The following is a 12,333-nucleotide window of genomic DNA, read 5'->3' on the forward strand; positions in this document are numbered from 1 at the left end:
CGTTCACTTATGCACTTAATAATGTACTTAATAAAGTTGTGTTGCCAAATTAAATAATTGCAATTCGAATAAGACGCTATCTATGTATTTAGAAAGATTTGCAAATATATTCGGGAATTCAATAAATAAACGACACTTATAAACGCTTAACGGTACATTTGTATACCGATTTCATAAACGTCGAGTATTGAGTTGCCGAGCATATCAGACGTATGTAGGTTTGGTGTCGATTTTAATAAAAAAATTGTTAAATTTCTACCAAGCTGTGCTTATTATTTCAACCATTACCAAAACTGAAACAAATATAATAATAAAACAACTTCATTGCATATTAATGAGATAATTTAATATAATATGGACGCCAGTTTTCTTAGTTTTATTTTCTACTAAAGTATACTCATGTTAAGTTTGCTGTAATTTCTAATGTCTAGCAATGCTACCTAAGTTATTCCTCTAAACGTCGTTTATAACATACGTCCTTATAATAAGAAGGATGGAAAGGCGTAAATTATATTTTCAGGAATTTACAGATTTTCAATATACACATAAATATATAAATAAATAAATATATATAAAAACCCGTCGATCTTCCTAATATATAAATTCTAAAGTTTTGATAGATAGATCCTTGTAACTGAATTACACGAGAGTGACTGAACGGAATTCGGCACAGATACAATATAACCTTAGAATAGCACATAGCTTACTTTTATCCGGGAAATATATACTAAACCCCCCCCCCCCCCTTCCTGTACAAGCGAGTAGAAACTAATGCTACAGTAAATGTAGTATTGTTATCCTATCGATATAACTAAAAAGTTTATTAATTATTAGAAGTTACTAGTATTGTCCATCGCTTTTCATCCTGTAGGAGTTAAAAAAAAAAAAACTTAAAGTTTTAATAAATGAAAAAAATATTCTCAAAAAATATATTTATTATTTTCTCCTAAAGTTACAATATTTTAATTCAATCTAAATTCTTGTTATGAAGGTACTAGTTGTGTTATCATCTTGACAACCGTTTTCTTATCAAGCTTGCACTTTGGGTAGAGCTGCTGGCAGTCGTTGTCCAGCGACTGGCCGGCTGACATCGCTTCGTATATTGACGTACCTTCGAGCATACGCCGCACGAGCGAGTTACTGATAAAAAAAAACGGTTTGGATTTAAGTCATATAGATGAATGAACTTGTATTATTAATATAATTGTAGCAGCTATATAAATTATTAAATAATAACGCTAACGCAGAACATATAACATTTCCGAAAATAAAACTCAAATTGTGAACCTTCAAAAAATCTGTCTGTCCTAATGTAAAAAATATCCACTACATATTATAAAGGCCTCCCGCCGCGTCTGTAAGCGATAAAACCAAAAACTATCTAACCAGTTTTTATATAATTTTCATTAATGGACAAGGTTTAGGTGTATAATTCATTAGGATATTGTGTAAATTGGTTGATACGTGTTGATGAATGTCCAATATTGTGATATCAAAGTTTTATTCAACCAGTACGAAGCCGGGACTGATTGCCAATACCTATAGTAATCCTAAAGGAAACAGGACGAAACTGAATTCACAGGGCACAGGATCAGATAGAGCAAACCATTGTGCAAGTTTATTTTTTTATTTAAAGACGAAGAGCTAAAACAGGAAAACGAGTATATTCGAGATTCAAACTCCTACGTGACTATTTGAAACGTCACGTCATTGCATGATATATTTTTTTTTGTGGTATTATTTGGCGGACGAGTATATGGGCCACCTGATGGTAAGTGGTCACCACCGTCCATAGACAAAGGCGCTGTAAGAAATACTAACCATTCCTTACATCACCTATGCACCACCAACCTTGGTAACTAAGATGTTATGTCCCTTGTGCCTGTGATTACACTGGCTCACTCACCCTTCTAACTGGAACACAACAATACAGTGTACTGTTATTTGGCGGTAGAATATCTGATGAGTGGGTGGTACCTACCCAGACGGGCTTGCACAAAGCCCTACCACCAAGTAACAACTTACCTGGATAAATTCGTAAGCATCCCGTCAAAGTCAGTCGCGTTACCGGTGATCGTGTTCTCGTTGGCGAGTTGCACATAAGAACACGCCAGTCGCAGCATGCAGGACGAGGAATCGATATTGTAACGAGTCAGTGTTTCATCGAACTTGTTTATCATGTCCGATACTTGGGAGAAGTCAGATTCTGTGCCTGAAAAAAATTACATCTTACTGCTAATACAAATTCGATAGTTTATCGATGTGTTTGTCACTCAATCGCACACGAATATCTATGGTGTTACAGTGAATTATTATAAATTCACATTCGAATGCAGCACTGCGATGATTATTGTATTTGACGGGATAGATATCTTTGTCAAATACTTACAATCATCAGAAAAATATAATCGATCAACAAAAACACCTTATCTCTGTAATTCATTAGTGTGTTTATATTTATATATAACTGGTATAAAAACTCTAGTCATTCTCCCAGTTCGGGCGCCAAAATAATACAGAAAATACTACTTTTTTAACTCACTTCGACCATAACCTCCGTAGCCGTAAGAGAAAGCGTGAATAATCTTCGGTAGGATTATAACAGCTCCAAATCCTAGAATCGAACCAATAAGAACTCCTCCTAGATCTATTTTGACTGGTCCGTACAGACCTGGTGCCGAACCTCCATAAGAACCCTATAGCAATAAAGACAGCATTTTATTAAAAGGTAAGCATACATACAACTTTTTAGATTTTACTTTACCTTTTGGGCGAGCGTTAGCACAAAAAGAAATCACAGTTTTTATTATATATTGTATAATATTATGGATATGCTACACATCAATTAGAAAATCAAATTTTAATACACTGTAGCATGATACAAATGTTATTATATATATATATATATACATATATTTATGGCACCGTTTGGCGGACAATCATATGGGCCACCTAATATACAATGGCGCTGTAAGAGATATTAACCATTCCTTACATCGCCAATGCGCCACAAACCTTGGGAACTAAGATGTTACCTCCCTTGTGCCTGTAGTCACTGGCTCACTCACCCTTCAAACCGGAACACAACGAAACTGAGTACTTTTGTTTGTTTCGATAAAATATCTGATGAGCGGGTGGTCCTTACCCAGACGGGCTTCCACTAAGCCACCACCAAGATTTAAATTAATGAATTGAAGTAGCTCAATTTTCATGTCCACTTTTGCAAACTGATAAGCAGATGACAAAAAATTCCTTCTTATTGATATTGATGTTTTAATCTTACCGTGCCCCCATAACCCGATATCCCAAAACGTTGGATTCTGTCCTGGCTATCTCTCTCATCACGATTCTTATCAGCGCGAGAAGAGGGCTCCGCTAACTGATCTTCAGTCCGCTGGTAACCGGTGCTTGGCATAAACCTTTCACGAGATATATTTTGATTATGAAATACGATTAATTAAAAATCAAATATCGATATACAAGTTGTAAAGAAAAATATTAAAAAAATATCTGAAGTTGATATTTAACTCTAAAAATACATAAAACTCAGTGTATTACAACGTGAAATGTCGTAAGTCCACTTGAGTGTTACGCTAAACTGATACTTGTATAGCCTAGTTAGTTGAATAATATGAAACTTATGCTTTTTTAAAACAAGGAACAAACTGTAGACATGATTGATTTTCATTCGACACCTACTATGGGGCAATTCTATTATACCCTTTACAAGATAGCTTGACCTTTTTGACAGATGGATTTTTTTCTGATTGACATAACTCTGCAATGACGAACATATTATTTTCTTAATTTAATGATTTTAAAAATGTTCCTAAAGATTAAAGCGTTATGCGAAAATTTTAAGACTTTTTCTATTATATATTATTGCTTCAAAGTAAAATTTAAATAGAAACACTGAAAATAATAGACGCTTGTACAATGTTACATCGGTCGGACGGTAGGGACGCAGGGAATAACAGGCATTAACTGCTACAAATATCGATTACAAAAATCCTTATTAAAGATCATTGTTAATTTATTGTTACAAACGTCCTGTTGGTTGGGATCTCTTTAGCTTGTATAACTCTTTTTAGAAAAATAAGTTAAAAAAAAAATCATGACTGAAGGCCAATTCTACTTTTTTATGTCGCCTACGATCCAAATTACCGATATATACCGATTCAACTTTGACCGAATAGCAACTGGATCGCAGCGTTTGTAGAAAAGATACACGGCTAATCGGCCTACGATGATGGCTACGATTACGTTTCGATTCGATTGCGATAAATTGTCAGTTTATTAGTAGAATTTCTGCCCTGGTTTCCTTATTCTATTCTTGCTCTACTCACCATGAAATAATAATAAGTGCAAATTAAACACATGACAATTAATTAGTTTTGAAACCGTATATTCAGTATAACTTCGCATGTTCTACCATCAATAAGAAATATTTGTATAATTGTTACAAAACGTTCAACTTACAATATAACATAAAGTATAAAAAATATATACGAAAATAAGTAATTTAGGTAAATTCACGATAAATCTTACCCATCGTTCCGGTAATTACCCGTAACGCCCAAACACGCAATCAACAGAGACAGTACAATTATCTTAAGACCCATCTCAGCCAACCCTCGGATGTCACTGTCGCGTTCCGCGTTCACGTGAATGCTATATACAAATCGTTCCAAAGCTTGCTTCGGAACAATTGTATGGAGAAACACCATTGTCATGTGAAGATTACACAACAAAACTTTTACTAGACGTCACGGTTTAAGATGTTATCGAATAGGGAAGAATTTGCATAAATACCTCAACGAGGCTAATAATTTGTTAATGCAATATCCATTTTTTTTTAATCAAAGATATTAAGATGATTCCATAAACTATTACTACGTTTTAACTAGTATGATAAATTGTTACAGAATTTTTTACTGCTATCTGAAATAAATGACGCCATTTAATTATTTATTTATTTTTTTATTTTCATAATATACGAGTATACAAAAATATTCCTCGTTACTTAAAGTGGTCTCTCATAACTCTATAGGAAGTATAATTTATATAACTTTATATATAAATCCACCAGGAACAGAAATCATTATTTCTGTTTCTGTTAATGGCTTTACTTAGTTTTCAAGGCACGATACTATAAACAGTGCCAACTTTTTGCTTTTGGTCTACTAGAGAGTTTATCGACAGAAAAACCTAATAACTATTTTATTGGTAACTATTGACCTTATCGTTTGTGAAGTCGATCAAAATTTCTTGGTGGTAGGGCTTTGTGCATGCCCGCCTGGGTACATACCACCTACTCATCAGATATTTTACCGCCAAGCAGCTGTACTCAGTATTGTTGTGTTCCGGTTCGAAGGGTGAGTGTAACTAGTGTAACTACAGGAACAAGGGACGTAACATCTTGGTACCCAAGGTTGGTGGCGTATTAGTGATGTATGGAATGATTAATATTTCTTACCGCCCCATTGTCTATGGGCGGTGGTGACCACTTATCATCATAAAAAAATATATATTTTTAATATTTTGTACGTTTGCTCGTTTCATGGTACGTTTCCTTGATTTGATGAAGTCATTGACCTCAAACAGATAATATATACATATATAAATATATGACTCGTATCTTGTTTGCTCTTGTTTGTTTTATATATACTTACATTTAAGGTCATTCCCAATTCCCAAATTTTTACTATTTTTAGTAGCAAAATTAAGAATTTGTACGTATATTATTGAATTTTCCTAAATACCTAATTATGTACACCAATTTCCTTCGCGGTTCCATGATCGCATAGAATAGGCGTAACAGATGTTACGTAAATCCGGAGTATTACTGCATCCCAAAGCTGGACAAAGTATTCTCATGTTATGCTTGGAACTTGCAATACGTCGCGCAGTACTGTTTTAAATATTCAAATACCAGTAGATTCAAAATCGAAGCCTAAAATTTTTATTCAATATACGTTACAGATATATAACTATTGTCAAAAAATGCTACCCCCGATCTCTACAGAAACATCGCATTTTGAACAGAATCAGAAAAAATAACTCGAGACTATTGTATTTTCAGTAGTTCGGGATGGCAAAATAAAATTATGTTGTACAATGATGTTTCAATCTCTCTCTATATTTTTACAATTATTCACAATCATCCAATTGTTCTACTTATGACAGCTCAATCATTTTTAAAATAAGAAATAGTGTTACATGCCAGTATTAAATGTTATTCCATGTAAAATAATATTAACTATAGTTTTATAATATGTAATAATAATAATGTGATATTATTAATGATATAATTAATTATAATATCCTATGACGTATGATGACACCGTAGTGGAGGCTAGGGCTAGTTTCTAACACTATATTTTTTGTTTTATTAATTACACTTGTTTTTATAACATATGACATAAATCAAATTATTATGGCGAGGTGATCGTTTCATTCCCAAGGTGTATTATTATCTGATAAGTCATTAATTTAATAATATCTAAAAAACACAAAACCTTCCCTAAGGATGTTTTTGAATTTTGTAATTGAATAATTGTGATAGTTTTCAGGTGCGCTTTTGTATAAGCGTATACATTGCTCAACAAATAAAATTGAACCCTACGTAGTTGGATAACATTCATAATATAACTAACTTATTTTGTATACAGTACTACTAGTACTGTATTTACGGCCTCGGGCAAGTTATGTAGGTACGTCATAATTTCTACAATAGCCTTTTACATTTTTACGGACATACATTTGCCAAAACAAGTAGCTATATATTGAGAAACAACAGTAAATATTGTAATTTCTTTAAATTTGTTTAAAAAAAACCACTACGTTAAATATTGCGTGTTTTGCTGTCTTTTGCAGCACAAAGATCGCATTGGTGATGTTGCATTGCTCCGGAGCGGTTAAGCTGTGGAAGTAACTAAAATGAACAAGGCGGGCCGTGTCAGTCAACATCCTAATTTTCTTGATCGCGAATGCTGCAGACTTTAGTCTATTCGCCAACCCATTAATATAAGGACCCCATTCCAGCTTAGAAACTATAGTGATACGAATTTTTGTACTGTCAATAAGGTCTAACGTTTCCCCGTTCATTTTAAAATTCTAATCGTTCATTACATCGCCAATGCGCCGCCAATATTGGTAACTTAGATGATATCTCCCTTGTGTCAGTATTTACACTTGCTCATTCACCCTTGAAACCGTTACAAAAATACTAAGTTTTGCTGCACGGCGGTAGAAACTATGAAGAATGGGTGGTACCTAACCAAACAAACGACCAAGTGGAATATCATAGCAAATATTTGTCTCCGACGTATCGTTCGTCAATAGTTAGCCGATTCCGTCCGATCATTCTTTAACGAAAAGCTACTTTTTGGACCACATATTTTTTTTTAAATTTATTAATTTGTTTTATTTTCTTCTACCTAATTGCTTAATATGCAATAAAGACGATTATTATAAAATTATATCATCCATCAATAGAGATTTACCAGTATCCTCACTATACGTGCCGATTCAAAACTGTTCACGGATCTTGATCTTGAGCGTCAAGATTGTTTAGTTTGTTGATTGACTATTCTTGACTACTAATCCACTTACAGAGTCGATTAGACCAACAATGATTGTAGATTCAAAATTCCACATTGCAGTCTCGTGGGATGGAAATATTTACTAAGTTTTTCAATCAATCATACAAATAAATAATAATATATAAATAAAATATACAGTACATATATTATTAAGTACAATTAAATACATATTCTGTGTAGAAATAACAATTTTACGCTATGTTATAATGAATATAAGTTTATATTGAACAGTATGCAGTATTTATCAATGGATTTTGACATATGTTTCAAGATACACATACAGAACTACTAAGTCAGGTTTATTGGCTGTAAATTATCCGTCGGTGGTAATGAATAGCTCCCAGTAGATCAACACATGATCAATTTAGAGAAATGTATAGTAAATTTGCCCCGAAGTTCATACTTCAGGGCACAAAACTTGCCCGACATTTACAATACGACATTCGGGACAAATTTTGAGACCATTCTCGTTCATGGTGACGTACACAGGTGTAAATACTGACCGTCTGCAAAATAATTACAAGCGAAAAACAATATTTCTGAGTAATTATTATTATTAATTACTAATATTATAAATTCTCAAAACTAGTTTTGTATTTCTAAATACGTTGATAAATTTACGATCTAAATTTCTGAAAAAAAAATTACTGCTTGGTGGATTCTTTGTTAAGAAGATTTAGGGCTTTCTCCACCACACACATGTACCCGATAGACAATCACAACAAATTCCGTAGTGCTGTTATTGCCTATCCATTTTTGAACTCACAATCATCTGTTAAGATTCACGTGTTGTAACGACTAAGCAATTCCGGTGTAGACAATAAAAGAACTATAATGTTGACTTACTATGGTCACATAATAACCATATTATATAATAAAAACATAGTTAAATGAGACATTAAGTTGTTCATTATCCGTAACATTACAAATTGGGGGTATTTAAACTATAAAGAGCTATGTGTTGGCAGACAGGGAAATTGAAATAAATAAAATGCAACAAAATAAATTATTTAAATTATGAAAAGTTTTATAAAAAAATTAGGTATATTTATTAATAATAAAAGTATACTTTTTTATTTTGTTTTATGTTTTTTTTTTTTTAATTTTTGAGGTAGTATCGGTATATTTCAAACGGTAAAAGTTTCAGTAGTACATTGTACATTGAAAGAAACAAGTAATTTAAATGTTCCCTAAAGCCATTTCTAAACTTTACTAGATCTTTTTAAATATTCTACAGTGTTATAATTTATTTTACATAAACAATACGCGGAAATTTATTCGCACTCCGCTCCGCACTATTTCTGTAAATGCAGCGTAAAATGGCGCTAAGTCGTGAACGTTATGGCAAAATAAAGTCAGTCGCATATTGGCTTTAATCAGTGTTACCAGTTCCGTTCGAAATTTAAAATTTAATTTATAGTTTACAATCCTTTGAAAATGTTTAAAGCCATTCTAAGCGTTACTTTTATTTTCCTTTTGACATTTGTCACCAGCGAGGAAAAAGGAAATCGTCAAATGAGATTTTTATCGTTTAATGCGGAAAATGAAGATGTTGAAGTGAGTAAAATGAACAATTAAATTACTATTTAATTTATATTAAAAGAAATTAAAAAATATACTACTTATTTAAGGTTGGCCTGGATTTTTCAATACCTTTTATTAAAATACCACTGAAAAAAACATTTAACGCTGTAGCTGAATTTGGCATTCCCGGTTTTGTAAGTAGTTTTATTTTCACGTAATAACTATTAAAAGTATTGATGCTCTGTAATCTGAAGTACTTTAAGTCACCGTTCGCTGTGATTAAAAACTTAATGAGGAGAGTCTGCCTGAAACTTTACTTCAATTGTTGCTACTGCAAAACTGTACTACTTAGTATAACTGTGTTTCGGGTTTAAGTATGAATCTAAAGAGTTAGCAATACGTACGTGTAATTACAAGCACAAGGGACTTAAGATCTTATTTAATAACTTCGGTGGACCATTGCCAATGTAAGGAATAGTTATTATATCTTACAGCGCCATTGACTTTGGGCAGTGGTTATCACGACTACCAGGTAGATTATGTGCCAATTGCTCACTAATTATAAATAAAATATTTATATTAAAAGCAGCAGCTACACAAGGAAGCAATAGACATTACTAGTTTCCATAGTTTATTTGTTATTTGTATTAAGCAAAGCAGTTAACCAGCTTTTATAGAGAATAAGGAATGCAAGACACAGTTCCTTTGGAATACTTTAAGTCTTTCAATATTCCTTTCATGGCAAAAAAGTTCTTACGATTAATGAGGCCTTTCTATCAATATTATTATTATTTATTATTTAGTCGTAACTGTTTTAAAACTGTTTCAGAGTTTATCGAAAGTTAATATAAATCCAATCGCACTTGTGCTTGGGGGTATTATTATTATTTTTATAACTTTCGTCGCGCCTTTTGTCAACAAAGTCTTTGATTGGCACCACTTGGAGCGATCCTCACGAAGTACGTATTATAATTTTATTTTAAATACTAACACTTATTTATTGCACTATATATTTAAAATCCAATTCATTTGTTTCTCGAGTTTCCCTTCTAACTCTGATCTCCTCTAATATATCGCAATAAAGAAAGATTCTTCCTCAGTCCTCTCCTTTGGAGTTTACTTAATATCGCTAAGCTCACTATTGTTGTCTGCTGTTTGACTGGGAGGTCAAACAGCCGACACAATAGTTAAACAATAAGCATGAATCATATATATGTCGTGATACATGAGAACTGAAAAGAGCTAATGTGTTAAATTCAAAAGGAATGACCTTCTAATTTAAAAACAAAAATTAAGCGCATGACAATTCAATAGTGTTTTCCCAGATTTGAACCCACATCTTTGGTTGCTATACCTGACATTAAATGGGCAATTCGTCATTTTCAAATAATAGGATAAAAACTCGTGTTTATTGTGAATACTTTATATATTTCGACAAATAATCTCGTAAAAAAACAGAAGACTTTTTATATTATTCAATTAATTAATTAATTAGGAACATGGCCCGCAGCAGACTTTCTTTGATTGTTTCTTTTTCGGCTTGATAGATGTACAGGACTTTTTACATTTTATCTTTGGCGGTTCAACTATTCCTGCATCGGTGGGAATATACTGGGTTTCAACGTGAATAAAATTCTTTCGTTTCCTCGGAGCCAAATCGAAGCAACCGAAGGGTGGTGTATATTCTATATCCCAAGTTGCATTACTCGACAAGGAACTTAAAGATTCTTCTTGGCAAACACATTCTGGTTCTTTAAATGCTGGACAGCTGTCTATGACTCTATCAATAGCTGTCAGATCATTACAATACACGTCCATATAAGCACATTTGCAGATATCTTCTACGGCTTCAGCTAAGGCCTTTCGGATTTCACCATCACGCTGTTTCTTTAGTTTAACCATTTTCCTTGCCTCTACTTTGGCTTGCTCCTCCGGGCTTCTCTTTTTTATAATTTTAAATATCATAGGATCACAGTCGACATATGGATCTTCATTCGGTGCGATTTCCGTCAAATCTTTTAATGGGTTTACCTGGAAGGTTAAATCTAAATATTTTCATTCGAATAAAATTTTATCAGATTTTATCACAACCGCACTCTATTATATATTACCTACTTTATATATACATATATGTATATTCTCTTCTCAGATTATATTGATTCTAGAAGAAATAAATCAATAGTAACAATTATTAAAATTTTAATTTAAATGCAATTTATTAATCTGAATATATATTATCAATCGAGAACTGACAATCCTGTCAATACAGCATTATATATAAATGGACTACCCATGGGAATATTTTTATTATTTCCACTTTGTTTCGCAGCTCGAGAATAGAATGCAGGTTTTTTTATTGCATATACTTTGCCCAAAAATATTATTAAACGTATAAAGATAATTTATCATACATCCATTTTTACTTTTGAGGCAGGGCTTTGGCATTGTACATCAATTATTTTATAACAAATAAAACTTGGTCTAAAATAATACACTAATTTTAATAAAAGTTTGAAATGTAAGTTTAATTTTACCGGATTGAGTTTACTAACCTGTATTGTAAATACGTCGCCCTTTCTCTGAACTTTTAGAGTCGGTTTTGGTTCTAGAGGTTCCTCTGGTTCCGAGTCCCCTCCCCCCATGTCAGCACCCGTAGTGCGACCTTTCTTCTTTTTCTTTTTGTTAGCATTCTTATCTTGACCACCACGAGGACATTTAAACGTCATCATTTTCGCAACACTTTTTCCAATCACGCCCGGCTGCCAACCTTTACGGGGCTGCATACCACAACCAAAATGAAATAAAAATAGTAGGAAGAGTATCGACCATAAGAGTAGTATAGTAGGAAGAGAACAAAATTATTAAAATGTAATAGTTGAAAAATTTAAATTACCTTATATCCTGGTATATCTGGCGCATCCCATAACCAGCCCATTTCTGCAGGAACCGGATAGCCTGGCTTTAAAAATGGATTGCACGTCTTGTGGCCAATCACAACACCTAAGCATATCAAATTCGATTAATGAAATAATTAAAAAGTGTATATCTTCATTCATTTCAATATAAAATCATAAAACGAAAGATACCTGGATGAATGTCGCCAAAAGTGTAATTATATTTGGAAGCATTTTTCTTTTTTTTCTTCTTGTCGTTATCTTCGTCTTCGGCCATTTTTAATTTTTAAACCTAGTCAAATGATACGAAA

The 12,333-nt window shown here is 32.8% G+C and overlaps 2 protein-coding genes across 2 annotated transcripts; both read right to left on the bottom strand.

The window, feature by feature from the left end:
- Positions 1 to 983: 983 nt before the first annotated feature.
- LOC125071106 lies at positions 984 to 4,727 on the bottom strand. The gene is made up of 5 exons (XM_047681197.1): positions 4,549 to 4,727; positions 3,284 to 3,419; positions 2,543 to 2,696; positions 2,026 to 2,212; positions 984 to 1,140 (listed from the first exon to the last, which is right to left on the bottom strand). The coding sequence occupies exons 1-5, from the start codon at positions 4,725 to 4,727 to the stop codon at positions 984 to 986; spliced, it is 813 nt and encodes a 270-aa protein (XP_047537153.1).
- Positions 4,728 to 10,580: 5,853 nt separating this feature from the next.
- Positions 10,581 to 12,299, bottom strand: LOC125071108. Its single transcript, XM_047681198.1, has 4 exons — positions 12,215 to 12,299; positions 12,022 to 12,128; positions 11,681 to 11,905; positions 10,581 to 11,159 (listed from the first exon to the last, which is right to left on the bottom strand). Exons 1-4 carry the CDS (start codon positions 12,297 to 12,299, stop codon positions 10,620 to 10,622), a joined length of 957 nt encoding a protein of 318 aa, XP_047537154.1. The 3' UTR covers positions 10,581 to 10,619.
- Positions 12,300 to 12,333: the final 34 nt, after the last annotated feature.

Source organism: Vanessa atalanta, chromosome 18, assembly GCF_905147765.1.
Source record: "Vanessa atalanta chromosome 18, ilVanAtal1.2, whole genome shotgun sequence".
Classification (NCBI taxonomy): Eukaryota; Metazoa; Arthropoda; class Insecta; order Lepidoptera; family Nymphalidae; genus Vanessa; species Vanessa atalanta.

Excerpts from the sequence above, each read along its gene's own strand:
- LOC125071106 (XM_047681197.1), bottom strand. The coding sequence starts at position 4,727 with ATGGTGTTTCTCCATACAATTGTTCCGAAGCAAGCTTTGGAACGATTT. Across the intron at positions 3,420-4,548 it reads GGTAATTACCGGAACGATGG|GTTTATGCCAAGCACCGGTT; the intron begins GTAAGATTTATC and ends ATCTCGTGAAAG. Across the intron at positions 2,697-3,283 it reads TATCGGGTTATGGGGGCACG|GGTTCTTATGGAGGTTCGGC; the intron begins GTAAGATTAAAA and ends TTATTGCTATAG.
- LOC125071108 (XM_047681198.1), bottom strand. The coding sequence starts at position 12,299 with ATGGCCGAAGACGAAGATAACGACAAGAAGAAAAAAAAGAAAAATGCT. Across the intron at positions 12,129-12,214 it reads TTTTGGCGACATTCATCCAG|GTGTTGTGATTGGCCACAAG; the intron begins GTATCTTTCGTT and ends TGATATGCTTAG. Across the intron at positions 11,160-11,680 it reads GCGACGTATTTACAATACAG|GTAAACCCATTAAAAGATTT; the intron begins GTTAGTAAACTC and ends TTAACCTTCCAG.